Below are 23,930 nucleotides of genomic sequence, written 5' to 3'. Positions count from 1 at the left end.
GTCATAATTTTTCGTTGCTGCCGCCACCCCTTGTCTGTTGTGTAACTGCGAGTTTTACAGAGAGGAAAAGAGACCGAAAACTTGTCGTTATTGCCAGCAAGGAGGCGTCCTGCTGCGGCTCCACATGCCTGCATTTTCCTTTTTTATTTTTCAGCCCTTTTTTGAACATTGTACCTCTTCGCCAGCATTGGAGTGTCTCAGAGGGATGCCGAAGTAGATGGGGATTTGAAAAGGAGGCTAAAATTATGCAGCCTGCTTTCACACCCGCGTAGTCAGGTCTGAGAAATGGCCCTATAAAGCCTGTAAAAGTGTGTCCCTGGTGACTTCTGAAAAGTCTGCGGGGAAGGAAGGGGGTCCTAATAAAGCAGCTCTGTCAAGGTATGCAGAGTTGTGGCTCTGCTCTCTGCTGTTTAACAGTGTTGGGCTAGTAGTATTTTCTTCTTTGGACCGCTACAAAATCAGGTCTGTAAACATGCTGCCAACATGGAAGCCTCCTTTGAAGAGGGGTGATTAGTACGGGGATATAATTGGTGGAAAAAGTGTGTGCACCGTTGATGTCATGGCTGTGTTTCATAAGATCCTTGGTGAATGGATGAAGCTTTGTCTCTGATAAATCCTTGACCTATATTCGTGAATGTATGGCAATCAACCATCAAAACTATCTTCACTGATGACCATGGGAATCTTTGAAAGCCCGGCTATGCAGGAAAATGGCTTTACACAGGTAAATGCATTTTGCTTCTCCCATTACGGCTTCATTGATTGTGCTCAGTGGAAGCTTACTGGATTTCTTTATGAAACAACAACTGTTATTGAAAGGAGGTGGTTGGGGCAGACGATGGGAACACAAAGCCCATATTCTACCCATTCGTTTTATCACCCGAGCCCGCAGCACAGTCTACCCTGTCTGTTTATTCTCACCTGAATGGCTTGTCACTAAGCTATGCTTAGCCTGATGATTCATACCTTGATATCTACTGTTGGACCGCTGTAACATCTAAAACATGCAGATCATGGCTCCCCGGGATAAGGTTGCCACGGTTAACCATGGGGAACAAATGTGTTGACTTTCATCCCAAGTTAATGTTTTCTGTTGCAGAAATTAAACATAAATCAGAAACAAAAGTAGTTCACATTGTTTCTGCAATTGGAAAAAATGTGGCTTCCTACATTGATAAACAAAAATGTATTCTGACATAGCGCTCTGAAAACTTACTTGCTGGAGCAGATGATTTGTTTACAGACGTCATTCATAAAATCAATTGAGCCTGTGTTAACCACAAGCTTCATTCAGCTGATCTAACTAAAAACCAATTCAAAGAGTCCCATTCACTTCATATGAAGGAGACAACCATATTAAAATGCTAATTTGTTTCCAAGTTTTAAGGCTTATTCCTATGGTAGCTGTCATTTTGAAATAATCACACTCTACTTGTTGTGTGCTGTTGTGGATAAATCACTTTTTTAATATTTGCTTGAACCAATTTAATGCTTTGCCTGTCAAAAAAGTTGAACAGAAAGCTCTACTATTGCTGCAAATGCCTCAAATGGTCAAAACAGATCTCCATTGGTTTAATGTGTTCCTCTCTGTTAATAACAAATACTTTGATGTGTGGATTACTATTATAATTAATTGTTTGAATGATGAAACAAGTCTTTGTGATAGAAAAAATGTATAGGATTTATTAATGGTGTGCATCAACTCCAATATTGTAATCCAAGTTGTAACAGTCCGTGGAGTCCATCTCCATAGGCATAATTGAAAAACTAATGTTTATCACAAACACAAATGCCATTGACCCTCGTGAGAGATCTGACTGCCCATCGCGGTATCGATCTTGCTGCCATATGGTGAATGCCGTTCCACACTTAAACGTTCTCTCATTCTCTCTCTGGTTTACAACACCCTATGCTTCATATAATTATATCCTGGAGCCATTATGTCCTGTTGTAGTAGGCACAGCCCAGCAAAGGAAAGAAATGGCCAACATAACCTCTATTTTTAGTCAACCTCAGTGAGGTTTAACCATGGGTTACGCAGTTAGAGGTTTGTTTGGATTCCAGAGTTGCCATGGCAGAGTTACTGTTGAGAAACAAATGGTTGGCATCCTCCTGCTAAAATAAAGCATTTATGACATATTGTGCATGTGACTCAAAAGTTTCAAGTGGCCAACACAAGCACGGATGCAAAAATGGGCGTTTTCAGGTTACAGTCGAGTTTATTTGAGACATCTTCACACTCCCTTAAAACATCACCGAAGTGACGCTGAGTCATCGGCACAGGAAAGTCACAGGACCCGATTCCGACTTAATGTCTCCCATCTTCTTGGGCTTGTGGTCAGCGAGCCTTCTCTCTTCCCCAAAGCTTTTCCGGATATGTGTTGCTACATCAAGACCCAAAAGAAGATGGAGGAGGAGGAGGAGGAGGAGGAAGGAAAGACAGGGACAGAGACAACAGGCTAATTCATTGAGTCCTCCAGTGAAAGAGAGGAAGACTCCGTTTCCTCCGAGCATTATAAATACAAGTGCAGTCAGTCATCAAATTATAGCCATCTGCATTGGCCTCAGACCAAGACTGATGCACAATAAAAGTAGTGTGAGGAAGAGGAGGGGGGTGTGGTAGCCTGAAGGGGGTCAGAGATGGTCCTGTTAGGTGGGTAAACCTCCACACACAGACTGACAGCGTGTGTGGCAGCAGCCTCACAGCTTCAGCTCACACATTTCAGAAGCAAGGATGATCCTCGACAGATAATGAAGCCCATGCCCAGTCTAGCACAGTCACCTCAGCTGGATCCCACCTCCACCTACACCCATGTCTCTGGAAGATGAATAGAGCTGGTTGTTACATTACTGGAAGTGCAACCGCATTCTCGAAATCCCTTCATGATTATGCTTTCTTTTTTTTTTTTTTACATCCAGTTGCATATGGTTTCCTCTTTGCGCGCCGAATCGAAAATCTGAAGACAGAAAAAGCAAGAGCGCAGAAACAGAAGGAATGTCACAGAGTGGGACATTTGGACAGATACCATGTTCAAAAAGGGCTTTTCCCACATGTAGCCTATTCTATAGCAGGCTTTACACAGCTTAGCTGACGAACTAATGAATTCCAGGTCCAGGTACACTGCAGAGAGTACAGCGTTTGTGTGTATCATTAGAAAATGTGCTGCCTTTCCTGAAGGCAACTGCAGCAAGCCGATTCCGAACCAGAAAATCCCCAGGCAGAATTGTCTTGGCATCACTCTCTCCTTCAGCTTTTTATCCCCATGCTCAACGAACAATCCAACAAAAGCTTGGTTTTAAGAACCATGGAGCTCATTGCGATTTTCTTTGTTAATGCAATTGCCTGTAAGAAAAGATTCTGTTCACCCCCATTTTTCAGTTTCAGCCTGGAGGCTCCTGTGCAATTAGTCTTTCATTTAGAGTACCTTTGCCTTACCAGAAACTCTCTCAACGGCGCTGTAATAGCCAAAGGCAAAGGCGGTAACAGCTAACGATAATAGCCTCCGAAAAGTGACATTTTGAAAATGAATGATGTGTAACTGTGATAATTTCATTCGATTCAGCAATACAAATGATATTTTCATGATCTTGTTTTGAGTTATGTATTCACTGTCGGGTTTTTTTTTTTTTTTTTTTTTTTTATCTGTTGGTATTTTCACATTCTATTTGTGAAGTTCGACAACGCCAGACAGCATGCAGAAATATTTATTTTCCCGCACACCAAACTAGTGTTTGTCTGACTGGAGAGGAGCCGTGCTCTTCAGCGGGATATAGTGGGAAGCCTCTGTGTGTGTTTGGCCATGTACTCATACCATTCATCACTGACTTTCTTCATGACAGAGCAGCCTTGGAATCAAAGGAAAACGCTTAGTGAAATCACCAAAGCATGGGCTTGATGATAAAAGCTTTGCCTCTGTCCTTGCTGACATCAAAATGATTGTCTTTGCTCACATGTCCAGTGTCTGTTGCAGATCTCATTTGCAGGATGAGAAAACCAAAGGACAAATGAACCCTTCAGTGTTTTCATGCTGGCAGTCTGGCGTTAACGCGGATGCAACACAGACACAGGCTGCCCTTTAAAGGCCCCACACACATTTGATTGAGTCTTGAGAAAATACTTTGGCCATTTATAGCAATGAATGTGGATGTTTAGTGCCTTATTTTCCTCCCACTGTTTTCTGACTCACTCGTGTTTGAGTCTTGTGTGAGATTTTCGCCTCAGGGCCTCGGACCCACCTTTCTGTGAGGCAACTGGATGCTACTGTTGATTTTGAGGGAATATTTTGGCCTTGGTGATCTTGTAGGAATGTTCCCGTCGTGACACGGCACTGAGACCTCTGATCACGTAATTCTTCCAAATATTTCAGATAGAGATGCAGAGAGAAGAAGTGTTCCAGTGAGTTTCTGTGTCTTGAACTATCACCTCTGTGAGGCCGAGTGGGCGAGTGATGGGAAGCCCCTCTTATACGTCTTCTGGCTGAAGCCACGGAAAACCCATGTTAGGGAAACAGGGTCTTGGAGGAGGTCCAGCTTAATTTCAGAGCATGTGCACTGGGAAATAATTGACTTCCTCCCTGGTTTACATTTAGTCAGAGGCTCTAGAGAGCAAAGTCTGAGGCAGGTGGCTGCATTTGCATATCATTGAAAATGAGACAGCTCAAGCCTGGGAAATCCTGCGCCCCAAGACTCTATATGCCTGGAGAAACCTCCGCAGGGGTAATGACTGATGTCTCAGTGAGAGAATCCCTTTGAGGCCGGAGGAGCTCCTCTTCAGCCAGGAGCAGCTGGAGGACAACTGATATTATAGAAATCACGAGAAAGCTGCAGAGTAAAGTGAGATGCTGAGAAAATGCTCATCTAATTGGTTCCCGCAAACTTTACTTTGAAGCATCTTAGAGTTCAGTATCATACCACAACTGTCAGAAAAACAACAATTAAAGACTAATCATAACACGATGGTTGGGTTTAGACCTTAAAACTACTTAGTTTATTAGAGGAATATACTATATTTTTCTTCTGGTTTGTAACATACATAAATCAAATGTATTGGATTTTATGTTGTTCGCTGAAAAAACTGACAATGTTGATTTGCTCCACATGGTGGAGTTGTGTCCAGGGTGACTCCTATTTCTTCATTGAAATTCCCAGGTGTTGTAAATCCTCAAAATGTTAATTTATACTTCCCTCGTGTGTATTGCTGTGGTATGACATGTTTTTCAGGGGTGGCCAAGATGTTAGCATTACCCATAGTCTATTTACAAAGGGCAGTTTTATGACAAAAGGAAATGCTGTGAATGTGTTTTCTGGTTTTATAAGGAAGAAAAACATTTGTGTCATTTGACATCTGAATACAATCCCCCGAGGACTAAACTGGTGATGATCTTGGGAAAAAAAGTTATGTCAGATTTGGGTCAAGACTTCAACATAAATACACATAAGAATCAAAATAATTATCCACAGTTGCAGTTTTTGACTGAGTAGTTTGCAAGAGCCTAAATATTCAGATAGATGAAGGTGTTAAGGTATACTAATACATGCTCTGAAAGATGATGCAACTCATTTATAAGAAACATTGTGAACAACATGCATTATTTCAGACATCCAACCAAAATCCAGTTCAAAAATACCCATCTTGTTCATGTGAGAGAATTAAAAGTGCTGAAATGCTGATATTTGTCTGGGATTTAGGACTGTGGCATCCTGTTGCCAGTCTCCTTTTTTTGTTTTCACCATTGAAAATTGTTGCCATTAGGCAATTATGTTCATCAACAAAGTGGTTTACCTTCATACTGTATACACATCAATTTTTCAAATGAAGACAAGACCATTTGTGACGCTGGTTCTGTAGCATGTCTTTATCCTCCAGGCTAACATGATGCATCATCCTGATCTTCACATGCAATATCCTTTATTTCTTTTTTAACAGAATCCTACTTTGGGGACAGCTTCTGCAGTTTACAAGCCTTCCAAGATGTCTCCACCTTCCACCTGTCACTACAGATCAAGACAAGTCGGCGTAGTGGACTGCTGCTCCTGGCTGCAGGGATGGAGGACTACCTGTTCCTTGAGCTCCAGAACGGGAAAGTACAGGTGAGGGATTAACCATGTCAAACTTTGTAACACTTCATTTCACCTAACAGAAAACACATATGGTGGCTTACAGTTAATGTGCTCTTTGGGTGATGTCTGAGTTACGGTGTTGGGCGATGAAACCAACATGATTCATCAACAGTAGAGGCACATATGAGCAAAAATGAAAAGCTTGCACATGCTGTATTGGCTCTCTTATAAATGTCGCCTCACACGTAAACATTTGTAAAGAGTCGTAATTTAAATTCAATAACAATGTCAAACATTTGCATCACAATTCATTAATGACACTAAAAGGTGCAAAGCATTGTAATATGTGTTGCTTTGGTGCAGCAATTAACTCCTTTACCAAGCAAGTTTCTATATTTCAACCATTTCAAAATAGATACGTTAATTGTCATGGTGCTGGACATTGAGATAGCAATAAATTGTGTAGGATCTTTAGACATTGTGAAAATGATGACTGTCATGCTTTAAGATTCACGAAAAAAATGGTATTTTTCCAATTTACACCATATTTTTATATGTACCGTGCATATAAAGATAGTACAATTTATAGTGAGTAATTTTGAGACAAATGTGTTGTTTTTTACATTCACTTATATATATATGATAACATGACAACTTACCTTGACAAAATGGACAAAAAAAAGATCTATATCCGAGTATACACCTACCGGTACTTATATTATTAACCGGTGATTCCGGTAATGTGTTAATCAGTAGCGCGTTACTCTCATATGACCACTTTTTTCAGTAACGAGTAATCTAATGCCTTACTATTTCCAAACCAGTAATAAGATTAAACTTACTTATCCAAGTCACTGTGCGTTACTATTGTAACGTCCCGCAGGAGTTTCTTGTCTGCAAAGCCGCTTTATTATTAAACAGAGCCTGGGGCTTCTTCGTTCTCCTCCAAAGGAAACAGGATCAGGCAGTGCATGTAGTCTAAGCATGCTCACCTGACCCGCCCCCTTCTCCACTCTCAGCCAATCACAGGCCAACTCGCTCTAACGGTAACACCAAAAAACCAGAACCAAGAAACATCAACAATAAACCTCATAATTGCATCATTGCATCATTGCTTTAAAGACAAGTAATCAGTAAAGTAACTAAGTTACTTTTTAAAGGAGTAACTAGTAAACAGGAATCAGATCATTTTTTCAAGGTAACTGTGGCAACACTGCATATAACACATATAGCTCAGCATGTCTGAAAAGGTGTAGGAGGATCTAAATAGTTGGTGTCAAGTCTATAAATCCTGTGCATTCATTGACATCCCTGCGGAGTTCAGTGAATTCCACTCAAATGAAGAAACAAATTCCTCCTTTATTCAGGACTTTTAATTTAGGATGCAGCTGTCAACAACTCTTGCACGCAACCCAAAGTTAGTTGCAGGTCGTAACCCTCGGTGAAAAAACCTGCTGCCTCGCGGCCCTCAACAACAGTCAGGTTGCACAAGGTAACTTTTGCGGAAGCAGCAATTGCCTTCCACTGGGACAGCATCTCACGCCAGCACTATCAAATCTGCACCAAGGGATGGGTGTTATTTTTTAAGGCACGGCTGCACACCCATAAAATGAAAAAGGTGTTCCTCATCAACCATACACTGCTGTCTCGGTGCAATTCATTTAAACAAGCAGCACCTTTCCCTCCTAGAGATTAGTTTGACCTGACAGTTCAGCATTTGATGGGGGAATAAAAACCGCATTCATCTTTTACAGGGATCTCAGATAAACCACACAAATACAGTCAATGCTGTATGAGAATTAATTTGCCTTTTCTGTCAAGCATGTTCAAGAAAGATGTCAATGTCAATGAAAGAAGCTTCAAATCTTTCAAAGAGTCAGTACAACTTCTACAGCAAGTTCATTTTAAGGATAAAGTTGTTCCAACAATGATGCAGTGACTTTAGTTGTCTGTTGTTGAACATACAGCGTTTGGATCTTGATTGCTATACTTTGTGATGAAAAGTGACTTCTAGTTTTAGTGTTTTATAAATGTACAAATGAACATTTCATAATTGTTAAGTGAAAGTTCCCTGAAGATTCCTAAGATGGCTGATAAGGTGTCAGTCCATTTCCAAGTTTTTGTATCTGGGTGAGATTTATTCAGTGTGCGGCCAATATTAGATTTTCTTTTTACAGTAAAATATTGCACATACAAATGAAAATCATCTAAATCAGCTTTTGCATTTACATAAATTACTCATTTTGGTTTTGCACTAAACAAAATTCTTCTGTTTTTCTACAGGCACGAATGAACATGGGAGCTGGTGAGATAACCCTGACCTCATCACAAGGAGTGCAGCTCAACAATCTACTTTTTCACAAAGTATCACTCACCCTGCAAGATGGCAAACTCACCATGATTATTGATGAGCTCTTTCCAACGTATGTCCCTGTCAGTGATGACGGGGAGGAGCTCAACATCGATCTCGGGCTTTGGATTGGTGGAACAGGAGAACTGGATACTGCCTACCTCAGCACTGCCATCCCTCCATTTCGCGGCTGCATCACCGAGGTCAAATTTGAGTCACACCAGTTTGACATTCTGAGCTCAGCATTTAAACAATGCCATGACTCAAAGGAATCCTGCAGCAGCGAGTTTGAGGCTGGGGATGGGGAGGCAACTAGTTTCAGCACACCTGACTCCTTTGTTTCCTTCCCCACCTGGAGTGGAATGACCGGCGCTCCTAGAGCCTTGGAGTTCCTGATGAAGACCACCATCGAGGACGCTTTGCTTGTCTTCCACCCTGGACGGGAGTCCGATTTCATTGCTATTGGAGTTGTGAAAGGCCACCTCAAAGGTATTCTTGACCTTGGGAATGGTGTTGAGGTGCTGGAGAACACTCGGGTGCAGCTGGACGATGATCAGTGGCATAGAGTTAAGGTTCAAGTGGGCGAAGATGCGTTTGTTCTTAATATCGACAGCCAAGCCACTTCCCTTCCTCTTGACTCCTCACAGAACTTGGAATTGGTTGGGAATCTGTATTTAGGAGGTATCCAGGCCAAAATGAAGGAAGTGTTTCGTGAAAGTGGTCCATTAAATCGTTTTGATGAGGAGGACATGACATCAGAATCCTTCATCGGTTGCTTGGGAGAAATCAAAGTCAATCAAAAGGACAGAAGCTTGCAGGATGCTTTGGTGACTAAAGATGTTCATGTTAAATGTGAAGGAGAGGACTATGACTACTCAAGTTATTATGATGCAGACACAACCACAACATCCCCACCTGTCCTCATCCGATATGTAGATACAGACCTGACTGAACAGCATTGTTTCCCAACAGATGACACGGAAGAAATATTCAAAAATGTAACAAAACTTCTCGATGTCAGCCCACTGCTTGTGCCAGAAGGTGGAGAGGTTCTTCTTGATATCAACAATTTGAGTCCTACATTTGACCTTGGTGCTGCAGGAATGCGTCAGTCTCAGATTATCTTTACTCTGACTGATGATCCCTTTTATGGCATCGTTGATATGAACATCAACACAAAACGCACACAAAAGTTCACCCTTCTGGATGTGATCAATAAAAAAATTAAGTATATGCACGATGGCAACGAAAGGCACCAGGATCAAATCCAGCTCGAGGTGATTGCTCATGGCAATGAAGACGTTCCGGAATGCTTGAAAACGCCTCGTGAGTACATCCTCCCTGTTGAAATTCTCCCTGTTAATGATATACCGCAACTCACTGGGGGAGAAATCACCATCACAGAAAATGGCAGGACCCGTCTGAGTCCGAATCTTATCAAAATAATGGACTCTGATACTCAATGTGATGAACTATTTGTAACTGTGACTTCAGATCTTTCTATGGAGTTTGGTTACTTAGAAAATGGCCAGCAACCAGGAAGAAGTATTTCCGAGTTCACTTGCAGAGACTTGAAAGATGGAAATATCTATTTTGTACACAGAGGAGGGAATCAAGCTGAACTTACCGTGAAAGTGTCAGATGGACATTCAGTAAGTCATTCGACAAGCTTTGCAGTGTCTGTGACACAGCCTCATATGACTATTGTCACCAACACTGGACTTATTTTGCCACAAGGAAGCAATGCCTCTATTGGCATCCAAAATCTGGCTGTTCTCGCTCTCCCCCGCAACGGGGACATTATGTACAACATTACACAACCTTTGATGTTTGGAGAACTTCAGCTTATGACAAGTGATGGGAGGTACAAGCAAGTTTCAACATTCCATCAGACTGATTTGGATCAGGAGCGCCTCAGATACTTCAGCACTGACTCAAGCGACCAGGAGGATGTTGTGGTGGAGCGGATTCAGTTCAATGCCTATCTGGGGCAGTTCTCCCTCTGGGAAAAAACCTTTTTGGTCAAGATTATTCCCGCTCAAGTGAGAGTTTCTAACATAGTCCCATTGGAAATGGAGGCTGGTGAAGAGCAAACCATTGGATTCACACAGCTTCAGGCAGAAGTAAAAGATAAAAATCCTGATCCAGCAACTGTTAAGTATGTCCTTGTCAAGCCTCCAACACTTGGTAGTCTTCTGTTGTCAGAAAAAGAGTTGGGTGAGGGGGACATGTTTACCCAGAAGGACATTTTGGACAACACTGTTAGCTATCATGTCCGGGTACGTAGAGCTGTAGACAGTGTAGATCAGTTTCAGTTTAGGGTTTTTGCTGAGGATCAGTACTCTCCACTGTACACCTTCCCCATTAAAATCCTTGCCAATGCAGATGCTCCAGTTCTGACCAATGAGAGGCTGGTTATCTTGCAGGGTGGTGAGCAGACTCTGAACAAAAACTATCTTTGGATGCAGTCCCCAACCTCTTCAGATTTTGTGTACCGGGTCACTCAGGAACCAAAGTATGGACGACTGATAAGGGACTCCCCACCTGGAATGCCAAGATTTGAGGGAGCAATCAGAGTTTTCAGTAATGAAGACCTCCAGCTTGACAGGCTGATTTATCAGCACGATGGCTCAAAGACAAGCAGTGATGAGTTCCAGTTTGTAGCAAGTGATCAATCGGAGAATGCAGTTAATCCAGAAAGCATGAATGGTATTTTCAGAATAGCGATCCATTCCAAGAATGAGCACGCTCCTGTGAGGGTTGTGGATGAAGTCTTCAATGTGGTCCGCAATGGTCAACGGTTGCTAACCACCGATGTCATCCAGTTTCGGGATGATGACTCTGGTTTCAATGACACGCAAATCGTCTACGCCCGTGAAGGAATCCTCTCAGGAAATATTGTCTCAACATCTAATCCATCAATGCCTCTTTTCCGATTCACACAAGCAGACTTGCGAGACAAGAATGTTCTATTCATTCACCATGGAGCAGATCGGGAACGCTTCTCACTCCAGGTGTCTGATGGTTACCATAAAACCACCACATTGCTGCAGATCCAGGCAGGTGAGGCCTACCTGCGACTGGTGAACAACACAATCATTGTCATTGATCACGGAAGCACCAAAACCCTTAACACAACGCTGTTGAGCGCTGAAACCAACATGGACATCAGAGATGACAGTGAGATTACGTTCCAGATTACGTCACCACCCAGCGATGGCAGGATTATCGTAAGTGGAATTGAGGCTTCAACATTCACACAGGAGGACTTGAAAAAGGGAGTCGTGTCATACGAGCACAATTACGAGAGTTTGAGGTCCAAGGACTCCTTCGGCTTTACCGTGCAGTCGAGAAGGCACTCTGAGGAGGGCACGTTCAGGATTAAAATATTCAAGCAAGGTTACTTCTCTGAGCCTGAGGTGATAACCAACGAGGTCATCATTTCTTATGAGGGAGAGCACACCATAATCAGTCAAGATCATCTCAAGGTAAACTCACTGATTCTCTTCATGCAATTTACTGAGAAAAACTGTGATACTTTTGCATGTTATCTGAGGCTACGCTTAAAAAACCTGCATGTTAAATTATTTTACTTTCTGAACATTGAATCAAGATGAACTTTTTTTTAAATTTGGAACAATATCACAATAATTGTTTAACAACACTGGTATTGACTGTCTTTGCCAGTTTGTTTTCCCTCCGTGAAAAAGATCACATGACTCGTGTGAAAACTTCACTGTTTTGGAGTCTTGTCTGTAATTTGCATTAGAACCACATGAAAGCCAAGCTAAATATGACTGCAGAGTTGCTGCTTTTAATTTGGTTTATGTACTAAATTACACTCTATTAAGTGTGGAAAACAGAGCACTAAGTATCCCCCAAGGAGCTTCCTGAAGCCCACTGTAACTCATAAGATGAGCCAGTCTGCGCTTCATCTTGACAGCAATTAAAGAGGTTTAAATTACTGGTCCATTCTACACTCTTTATATATATATATATATGTATATATATATATACAATCATTATTATTATGTTTTGACTTCCATTTAAATTGAAGAACAATTATGAAGGTTAAATATCAGTTCTTTTAATCTTTGTCTATGTAGATTTCTGTTAACTCCGGAGGCATTTCAAAGCAATTGAAACAGGTCATTGGAGAACTGACCACTTCCAGTTGACCTTTTGAATTTCATAAGAGTATTGTAAATTTACAGTATTGATGACTCATAACACATACTCCTAAAAAAAAAAAAGATTGAACACAGACCTTGACAAAGTGGCTTTTACAGTAAGAAAAATATTGATGTAGCTGGTGAGCGCTTTACCACTGTGTCCTTGCTATGAAACCAAATCCAGAATAACTGTGTATAATATATTGCCAAATGTGAGTATCAGTGCTAAACACTCAAAGTCTCCAGGCACCACGGAGCTGATTAAAACCCGGGGTGACTATAAACTTGCCTGGGCATAAGCTTGCATTATGGCTTTAAATGTTGCCACATGTCATGATGTTGCTGTGTCTCCACTTCCTTTCGTTCACTACAGAAGATCTTTCACTTGTGAACTCTATACAGAGTTAACGTTGCACGCATTCAGAATGAAACTCACTACCAACCTCAAGACTTACGGCGGCCTCTCAGAAAACCCTGAACCAAAGTCAGAATAAAGGCAACCGTGCAGCTGAGATCCACATAAAGCATATTGGTCTCAGTTTCCATACATTTTCAGTGTGTCAGCACAGTCATAAAAATGTCTGACAGTCATGTTCTTCAATTTCAAGCAATTACTCAGTTTCATAGCGTTTAATCTTCTGTCTTGTTACAAGTTAAAAATAGTATTTAAATGAGTTGCAACATTTTTTAAGAATTGTGCTGCATATTTAAACATTACATGTTAAATATTAATGTGTTAAATGTTTGTTTTTTTTTCTTCCCTTTGCTTTTAGGTGGAGCAGGCAGATATTCTGCCAACAGAGATGGTGTTTACTATTAAAAAACCGCCGTCTGTCGGACACGTGGTCAAGCTGACAAACAGCTCGGACAGCACGGCCTCGCCCGTCCTCGACCACATTCACTCTTTCACTCAGGACGACATTGATCAGGGACACATTCTCTACGTGTCTGCATCCATCCAGGTGTCTTATCTATTAATTTATTCAGCTGTAATAAATCAGATGAGGCAGCTTGGTCCCTTGTCATAGTCACAATGATAATGAAATCAGACAAAAGGCCACAACAGATTGACAGGTCTAAAGTACAAGGCTTATTTTCCGCCGTGTCAATAATGTACTTCAACATCCATTTCTTTCAGGGCAGGGACACTTTCGAAGTTGACGTCAGCAATGGTTTCACCACAGTGGAGGACCTGCATGTCGCTGTGAACATCGTTCCACGGCTGATCCCCCTCCACACGTTCAACTTCACTGTGAAGGAGGGCCTGAGCAGAGTGATCAACACCGGAATCATCAACATCTCACATCCCTTCTACACTTCTGCAAATATTGAGTTTGTCGTGGAGGAGCCACCGGAGCACGGGGAGATCCGCTACGTGGATGGAGATGAACTTTCTTACTTTTCATGGGAAGAGGTATGTAGAGACAACCTGGCTATGAGTTCACTCACCTCACATCAAGAGACATTATACAAAACTGCTGTGTGGTCGCCTCTCACTGTCATTTCTTATACCACTTTTTTTTTTTTTACTTTTGACTCAGTCCAAATAAGTTTGAAGTGGCATAAATGCTAATTGTCAAATATACTCTTGAAAGCGATATCATTTTTGTACAATCTGAAAAAATGTTACCATCTTGTGAAGCCTTGTTCTTTTTACCATTTGGCTTCCCTTGCTGCTTTTTGAAGTTCCATTTTATAGTCTAACATTTGTTTTTTGCCTGCTTATTGCCAAAAACACTGTTTGTTTATCAAATGGCTGCTTGCTCAAAGGCTCAGCGTATGTGTACCACATGTTCTTCTAAAATATGTAACGCTCAGTCTAAAATGGAAGGGAGTTCATTTATCCAATCGTTTCTTTTTACTTTCAAAGAAAAGAGCCTACACCTGAGTTCTGTTAAGGCAACGATTCATGTGTGCCACTTTGAGTCTGAACACACACACACACACACACACACCCAAACATACACACACACAAAAAAACCTTTATCCTCACACCCTATCCAAAGTTTTATTGCATTTATCTTCAAAATTGTAATTTATATCTAGGAAACAGATGCTACTTTTTTGTGCATACAAAAAAATTTAATTTCATTGCATTCATTAACAAGAACGCCATATTTACTCACCTACGTGCAACACTTGTGACAGACCTGCATGTATGAATCATTCAAATGGTCCCAAAACACATACATTCTAAAGACAATAAAGAAAACATTGGAAAAAAAACTGTTTATGGCCACATGTCAAACTGCGCACAGACATTGAACTCCAAAGTCCTCAAAGCTCTTTGAGCTCAGACCTTAAGGTAGTTTGTCTTTTGCAACTTTGACTCCAAAATTTGTGAATAACCCACAAGTTCTGAGGGCAACTAAAAGATAAACCTAATGTACATGTCTAACAATAAGTGTAAACCTAAAATTAAATTAATAACTGATGGAGAATTCTTGTCCTTGTGAGTCCACGTGTAGAGATGTGCAATCAGGCTTCTGTCCCCACAAGTGTGGAAGAATAAGAACACAGAAACACACTATTTTGAGGCGCTGTCTTTGTGGGGCCTGTATATTAATGGAAAGCATTTCCATGACCTTTCCCCTGACCTTAAACTAATTATTTGTTCTAAAACCATCTCAAACGTTAAATACAACAAAATTTGTAGGAGGCCTTACATTTAGTTTTTATAGACCATAAAAACTGAAATAGATGACTACACACACACACACACACACACACACACACACACACACACACACACACACACACACACACACACACACGCACGCACTCGAACTATAATCCATGCTTCATCCCTTCCTCATAACTCCCACAACAATAATATCTTCCTCTCATGACTACCACAGCCAGGCTTCATCGTGTCTTTCCTCGGTCACTACCGTTTTAGTTTGTTGTGTCTTACATGATGGAGAGGGCTGGGAGAGCTCTGGTAGCCACTGCTGCAGTTATCTGCGCTCCCTCCCTATGGTTCAAACACCCCTGCTTTAGGAAAATATGAAAGATGCATGAGTAGTAACCAGTGGAAAAATCTCATGCATTCTGAAAAGACCAACATAGTTTTAGCGGAGATGGTCAGACGCATATCTTATAGCTCCTACTTCTAGCCTTGGCCTGCGCCGCTCCGCTTTGCTGAACCATTGTGGAAAAACTGACGGTGCCTTTGGAGCGCCTCAAGCCAAAATAAACTGGCCCGGTATACTCCTATAATAATGTGCGAGTACACACAAGCCGCCTGCTTTTCCCCTCATACTGCCTCTTAAAGGCTCGACTCAGTCTAGTGCGTAGCAGCGATCACATCGGTTGTGTGAAGGTAAAAGTGTACATAGAAAAACATCGTCTGGTGCATCATTAGGAAAGCCAAACAATAAAAACAAGGCCATTCTTCATGCTACTTTATCGCAGTAAGTGTGTGAAAAAAAATTTTTTTCTGTGATTGAATCACAGTGAGCTCTCTCAAACACAAACCAGAGACTCGTGTTCACCGACCACAAGTATGTAAAGAAAATATCTGTTCCATGCAGCCCACATGTGTCACATCAGCAGAGAAGCTGGGCCAAGCACCAAAGACACAAACAATACAGCAACATAAGCCACTTTATTCTGGTACACCATTATATGAATCATTTTCAGCTCTCTATTGGGTCCCCCATATATGGAAACCTACCAAAGTCCATTGTCCGCTTAACTTCTCTCCTTAAACCATTTTTCTGAACAAAGTAAGAAAGCTCCTGCAGTAGTCACACCGAGCATGAGAGTTTGCATCGATCAAAAAAAAAATGAAAGTGAAATAAATTATACTGCGTGTGTTAAATGCACGCATCAGTCTTGGCCGCATGTCCAACAACCCACCCACTGTTTATTGTCCCAGCAAGCAGACTGATTGTCCCGCAGACTTTCCCCGATCGGTAATGATGATGGGGGTTGTTATTCCAGTCATATGGGATCCATTTGGTTCTTCCTGCTCCTAAGAAATCGGGTCCCCTCAATCCCAGCAGTTTACTGGCATTTGTCTAGACAAGTGTTCTTTGCAGAAAAGCATTCTTGAATCTCTGTTAATTTCTCACAACGTATCAGAAGAAACAATTATGTAGTTAGACTATTTGATCCGAGTCAAATATCCCCCAGCTTAAACACAGAAACAAGAGGAGCTGGGTGCTGAGATTTCTCTTCTGTATGCAGGAAGTCAGGAGAGCCGGCCTGGCCCGGCCGCAGGTGCTGTTTTCCATCTGACTTGCTTTGACAATGGATGACTGATTCCTTTGTGCATCTGGTTCCTCTCAAAGTTTCGTCCCACAAATGAGCTTCTCCTTGTTCTTGTGCTGCTGTCGGACTTTAAAAGCCTAATTATAGCTTTTGTCTCCAAACTTTTAGAAGCTCCCTGAGATAATTTGCTCACAACACGATCCAAAGATACAGTCGGGCCCCAGTGTTGCATTTTGTGTCCTCTTCAACAAACATGGACCCTTAAAGAGGGAAAATACTTGTATCTGCATTCATGCCTGAGTTATTACTCTCGTGTCTGTTCATTGCATATTATGAAGGGGCCAGAAGATAGTTAGTTTAGCTTGATATTAAAGACTGTAAAAAAAAGAAGGAAGGAAGGAAAAAGATGCACTCATCAGCAAGCCTGAACTAATTTGATCTTGTTTGTGTAATTTATGCAAAAGAGTGGCCTTCATCCTAAGCCAGTCGAGGTGTCTCTTTCTGTCTTTATCTCTAATGTGACACCTTTAACAAAGAGACCTGAAAAGAGTATTGATCTTCCCATCTAACTCACGACAAGAAGGAGAGAGAGCATATTTATAGACTGCTTTTCAAATCTGAAATTGGCACCGAACTGCAGTTGTAAGGTATTTTCTGCATTTTCAGATAAGTTGAAATGTTTTGTTAAATGTTAAAGGAAAACAAAAAGCAAAACATACATGGCATATCTAGAGAACACAAATGCCTGAACTATAGGAATTCTATGCATAATGTCAAATGCTGGACACAGAAAGCTGAATAGAAGTTACTCATCAAGTTGGTCTGAAGTTACATTAATTAATTAGAGGAAGGTCCTTATATAAAATCTGGATGTTAGAGTAACATATGAAGGAGCAGAATGAAAATAAATGACAGACATGCTGGCAGAAGTAGAACTGAAGCTAATGTTTCTGTCGATGCTTCACAGAGTCCAGTGTGTATATACAGGCTGATGTTACTTACAGTCGGACAGCTTTCATGTAGTTGTCATAAGGACTGAACAACCTCTGGACTAAACAATTTTCCAGTGAAACAGCGACATGATTGCTCTTTGCTTAAGTAAACTATTTTGGATCAATCTAAAGCTAACAAAGGGCTCACTCAGCAGAACAGAGGACGGGGAGGCAGCTCGCTTGTGGATAATATTACAGCAACAATTCAATTCTAAGTGCTTTACATTGCCAATGAGGAAGGGGTATAAAGATAAGGAAAGGTGATAACAAAATAAAAGGCACGAATATGCAATGAAGCACACGTTCCCCTCTTCCATCCCTTTTGACATATATTGATGACATCATATTCAAAATGGGAATTTCTCAAATTATATAATTGCAGCCCAACATGTCTTTCTGCATGACATCTTTATTTTACACAGCACACCTCATTGACTTTTCCTGAACCCAGCTCGCCACAATCAGACAAGTTAAGAGAGTTTTTCTGCGTGGAATAAAGAGAGCCATGAAGGCTCTCCAGTTCAATTCAACCAATCTCTTCCAAGAAGTCGTGAGTCTCGCAAGAAACTAAGTGTCACAGAATGAAAGCAACAGTGGTAAAGTAAATCAGATTTTAGTTTCAGGGGTTTAGATTTAGATGAAAATGTGGAGACAAAATTAGGATTAAGTTCGTTCATCCAGGACAACAGAAGATTTTGTGTTTACAAACAATCAACAAAGAATTAGTTAGTAGTGATTTCCAAAGGAAAATGGGCTTTTTTTTTAGTTTATGTTGATACATAGAAGTTTATTTAGGTAATTTAGAAATGAATCCTTTGATTTTCCCAAAATTATTATAAGAAACCCCCAGTTTCACGCCATCCTTCCTGTTCAGCCATCTTTACCCTCTCTTCTGGATGTTTCCCACCTCTCTGGTAGGGTTCAGAGTCGAGTGACGCCTGGTGTGTTTTTTGTTTTCGTCTCCTGCAGATAAAATCTGGACACATCTACTACGTGCACGACAGCACCGAGAGCACAGAGGACAGTTTTACGCTCTCTGCCTCGGCCTACGAGATCGAGCGCCGCAGCCTCCCCGTCACCATCTCCGTTACTGTCATCCCGCTCAACGACGAGCCGCCGAGACTGACGCGCAACACAGGACTGGAGGTATTGCCTTGTTTCACGCGGGGCGCATTAAGCGTTACTCTTTTGCCTTCCTCCAGTGCACTCAAGGCCACGCGAGCTGGAAATGTTGCTGCGGTAAACTCTTTCATACCTATAAACTGTAAATGTTAGCTAGCCGGCTACTTTTTTCCATGAAACTAACCACACTCTTTATTCTGTGCGAGGGGGGAAAAAAAATGTTTTTTATTGGAGCACTTTAAAACACTCAAATGAGTGTTTCGTCCTAAAACGAGAAAACTGGAAAAAACAAACCTGCCTCTCTGTAGTTTATTTCAGGTCACTTTTGCCTGCTGCAATGCGCGGAAGTAAAGCTCTGAACTGACGTGCGTGTGTGCGTGTGTGTCTGTGATTGACAGACTGAAGGAAATTCCCACCTGCTCCGCGCTTTGCATGATTGGTGTGATGCACAAATCACACAAAATATAAAAGATGGGGAGATTAATGGCTTTACAACAGCAGATGAGAGTCTGACGAGTCAGAAAAGAGGTCAATTTATAACAATTTTTTAAATAAAACTACCCCCAAATGCCTTCTGCTTGAGTCCCAGTTTGATTTTCTAACCAAACAGAATCTGAATTTCCCACCAAAAAAGAAGACACAAAGGGATGAAGACACAAAGGTGCAATGATTGTATCAATCTGGGCTTTTAGAGAGTTGTCGATTTAAAAAAGCGGAGAACTCTGAGTGAACTCCGGAGGCCTCGCTGATCCTCCTCACATCTATAGGGTGACTGCTTTAGCTGCAGCTACAGCCATGAATCCTGTATGAACTGAAACCTCGCTTCACCAAAGTGCAGAGAATTTCTGCAAAGTTGGTGAAACAGAGTGTGTGACGTTTGTTTCCGTTTGTTTGGTTGGTTGATTGGTTTGCTAGTTGGTCAATCAGTTTGATTGGCGTATTCTCAAGCCTCTCCACGCATTAATGATGAGGCAATCAACTGAATCTGAAGGGTCATCGTGGAAACGTCTAGCATTTAGTTGTACCTGAACACGTTTCTTATCGAACCGATGTTCCAGCCACGCCAGCCGATGTTTTTGGAGAGCAAAGGCACAACATTTTGAAACGTCCAGAGTTGATATGTTTGAATCCGCCGGCTCAGCATCTGCATTTGTGCACAAAAGTTGATGTTTAGCCCCACCGCCCCCGTTAACCGGCACGTCATAACCAGCCAAAGATTGGCTGATTACAAGCTTGTTATGGATTTTACAACAGATTTTAAGATTCTCTTTTAATTTATTAGTTGTGTAAATTTTAAATATGGCCTATGCAGAAGTTCTACTTTGTTGTTGGTCCATACAAATGATTTTGTTTTCTTCTTTTTTTTTTTTACCAGTCATTGTATGAATGCCTCACATCTACTCAGTTTTTGGCATATTCTTGTCTTCCATTGGTGGTTTTGGAGCACCAATACAGGCCTGGTATAAACACTGCAGCGTTCTCACTTCGCTTTGGTGGTTTCATGCGGGCAGATTTCTTGATGTGGTTTTGTGTGTGGTTTCTTATCGACTCTAAAGTCTCCAGCACTGAGGCCACGGCTAAGAAACACTGAACTAAAAAAAAGCTGTTGTTTACTCTCAATCACCTGACCAGCATTTCCTCTTGGTGGCACATTGGTTTCAGTCTTGATCTGGAGTGGAGGGGAACAAGATTGGAGCAGCTATAATGATATACTATAGTGAGCCCTGCAGAAGGAAGAAAATCAAAAACCTTTTTTTTGCTATTTTTCAGTCATTTATCCCACAGCGTGTGATTCACATGTGCATCATCTGATGTAAACCAGTACAGTTTAAGCACTGTTACTTGGTAGAGATGCCACTTAACAGTTATCAAAAGGCCTTACGACCTTAGTCCCTGTTTACACAACAATGTTTTCAAGTGAAAACGCAATATTTTAGGAACTCCCAACTCCACGCCTGTGTTGATGGTAGAAAACACAACTTTTCTGAAATGCATGCTACTGCACATGCGCACGATGATTGCAGCAAATAGTTCTTCTGCACATGCCAGAGAAGATGGACAATAACAACAATGTTTGCCTCCAGAGGGTCATGACCCCATGAGTCCATGTTCTCCTGGGACTTGGTAGTTTTATAGTTGAGAGTCACCATGATAGCAATCCAACTCGTCATCTGTCCATACAAATGTCCGTGTTCTCGTCGATGTTAATGTTTAAAGAGCGTTGTTCTCTCAGTGCAAGTGTGTGTGGTTTCATTAGAAAAACAAACGTCTGAAAACAACAGCACCTCCTGGTGACCCAACATGAAAACTACATAGTTTCAGTGTTTCTGACATTTCCGTGTAAACAGACATGGTTTTCCCTAAAAGGGGCCATAATGAGGTGATCCTGCACTGTGATCTTAACACAGCAAAAGGTTGCTTTTAAAGGGCAACACAGTGCACCCCATCGCAGATTGTCTAAGATCTGCTACATCAGACAACAGCAGGATCGACAATTATGCCTCTAAAGAGGTGTCTGCATTCATGCAATAGGCACAACAGCAGTGACTTAATTCTCGACTTGGGATAGATTAGATCACAATCTACCAGTGGATAACGTTGTGCATTATTTCTTCACCCAGTCAGAATATTTTCGACACAGAAGCTATTGATCAGCTCCATCTCAGTTTTTGCTTTCAATCGGTAAAGGAGTAAATCTGTTTCCTCTGCAAAAGGGTTTTTTGTTGTTGTTGTTGTTGTTGTTGTTGTTGTTGTTGTTGTTGTTGTTGTTGTTGTTGTTGTTGTTGTTGTTGTTGTTGTTGTTGTTGTTGTTGCTGTTTTCCAGTATGTGAGTTCAACAGGTTGCCAAAGAGAATTGGAGAAGGCACTGTGCTCTTTTATTTCAGATCCAAAACACAATAAGAGGCCCATCGCTGAAATAACATTTCACACATTCATATACCTCGAATTGTTCAAGCTGAAATGAAACACTCACAAATGCAGTATCATATTAAAAGGTCAAGTTTGATTGAATGATTACTGCATAATGAATCTCAAATATGTGTTGTTTGAAAATATGCTAATATAGGTCTTTGTTGGCTGACACCTTCTTGCTTGTATTTATCTCCTTTGTGAGTGGACTCCAATTTGAGAATTTTATATCTCACAGTGCGATTCAGCAAAAAATATCATAATTGATTTCATCACCGTTCATGGCTAATTCATCTAATCGTGGAGAGAAGCACCACTGGATTTGAAAGTGAAATTATAGCTAGTGATAAACAAGTGTGACTCATTTCTCAGGTTATTCTGATAACTCACCTTGGGGTTTTTTATTAATTGCCAGTGGAGAATGTGACACCTGTATAGCCACACCGCAAAACCACGGTGGTAAAAAAGGTGTTTCTATTTGTTTTCGCCTTTATTTATATGAATCCGCACCAGGTTTCACGGCGTGTTTTTTTTTTGTTTTTTTGCGAGGTCTCAGGCTGATTTACAGGAGTCGTGAAAGAAAAGTTCTCTGAGGATCAATGAGAGGGATTCTAATGCTGGAGGAGCCCAGGCAGTTGGAAAAAGCCAGCAGTAATCAGTTCACAGAACTGGAAACCAACTGTGTCATTCAGCCCTCCCCGCTCTCTCTGCCTGTGGCTCCCCGTCTCCCTGGCAACCCGTATTTTTGGAAAACCAAGATGGTCGACGAGACCGCGGCTCTGGCGGAGCGAGGGCGGTATCCAATCCCACTGACTCCTCTGCTGCGGCTGCAGAGTGTAACACAATGATATGTGGATGCGTAACCCACGCGGAGCCGGGGCCGGCCCACAGTGGCACACGGGTCGAGTCGAGGCAGGAAGTGTGTGTGAGTGTCGTGACCTCTGCAGCGAATGATCAGACACGATGACTAACGTGGCCGAGATCGGGCTCTGCTCAAGCTCACTATTGATCCCATTTGGCCCACTCTATAGGGTGCAGATGGTTTTGATTGGAGCTTACAGCCACTTGGTGACTGCCAGTTTCCTCTTGGCTTTTTGCATTCCCATCTATCTATCTATCTATCTATCTAGCGATCTATCTATGTATCTATCTATCGATCTATCGATCTAGCAATCTAGCGATCTATCTATTGATCTATCTATTGATCTATCTATTGATCTATCTATCTATAGTACACTCTTCCACCAGAAATCTTAGTCTGTTTTATTCTCCATCAAGGCATATAACAGGAGATGTGCCATGATGTCCATCTGTGTCCCAGAGAGAAGCACCAGAGCAGCTGATGTGCAGCTCAAATCAAATCAGAATACTTCTCTACTCTGCTGTAGTTGCAGCGTGTCTTCATGAACCTCCTTCCGGCTTCAGACTAAACAGACTTGTGGACCTCAACTTTAAACCAGTCCTGGATTTGGGATCCAGCAGTCAGACATCCCTCCGAGTCTTAAACATTTAAGAGGCAGCGGTATCCTGTTGAGTCATCAGCAAACTAAGTCATTTGCCGGTGGTAGCTACTTCATTACCTCCTCCAAATGAAATATCAGTCATCGTGTTCAATCGAATTGAATTTGCAGCCCATCCTCTTTGGTGCAAAATGCATTGATTGTTATATAAACCATCAATTAGCAGGGCCATTTTCAGATTACCTGCCCCAGTTGCTGTGATGTCTGGAAGGGATGCACAGTGGGCTAATGGGGCCATCTAGTGGCATGAAGGGAAGACTGCAACGGAAGACTTCCTCAATTAGTTTGTATTACACTTATATAATATCAGTGTTTCCCTCTTATGTGTCACAGTCTGGCATGGATAATTTCACGTGGGGGAAAAAACTATTAAACCAGGTCAGTCCCACATGGGTTCAATTCTTTTTTTTATTATTATTTGAAATCAATGAGAAGTAACAAAAAAAAACATTTCACAGCTTTATTCTACAGCTTCTATTACAATTCTTCATACTTTCAAACTTCTCCAATCGACAGGTCACAGGTTCCTCTCAGAAATGCAGGATACTTCATTCATTTAACACAATTTTGTAGATTTGAATTCTGGCAT

The 23,930-nt window shown here is 41.5% G+C and overlaps 1 protein-coding gene across 1 annotated transcript in view; it reads left to right on the top strand.

Moving 5' to 3' along the window:
* Positions 1 to 23,930, top strand: part of cspg4 (chondroitin sulfate proteoglycan 4) — an 80,423-nt gene that overhangs the window by 39,989 nt on the left and 16,504 nt on the right. Inside the window, exons 2-6 of the mRNA XM_080475975.1 lie at positions 5,927 to 6,090; positions 8,344 to 11,898; positions 13,356 to 13,544; positions 13,721 to 13,996; positions 18,759 to 18,935. Of these exons, the coding sequence (XP_080332101.1) occupies positions 5,927 to 6,090; positions 8,344 to 11,898; positions 13,356 to 13,544; positions 13,721 to 13,996; positions 18,759 to 18,935 (4,361 nt within the window). The remainder of the gene's footprint in view (positions 1 to 5,926; positions 6,091 to 8,343; positions 11,899 to 13,355; positions 13,545 to 13,720; positions 13,997 to 18,758; positions 18,936 to 23,930) is intronic.

This window comes from Lipophrys pholis (assembly GCF_963383615.2).
Source record: "Lipophrys pholis genome assembly, chromosome: 11".
In the NCBI taxonomy this organism is placed as follows: Eukaryota; Metazoa; Chordata; class Actinopteri; order Blenniiformes; family Blenniidae; genus Lipophrys; species Lipophrys pholis.
Note: the sequence above shows the minus strand (reverse complement) of the source record. Positions and strands in the feature narration are given on the sequence as shown.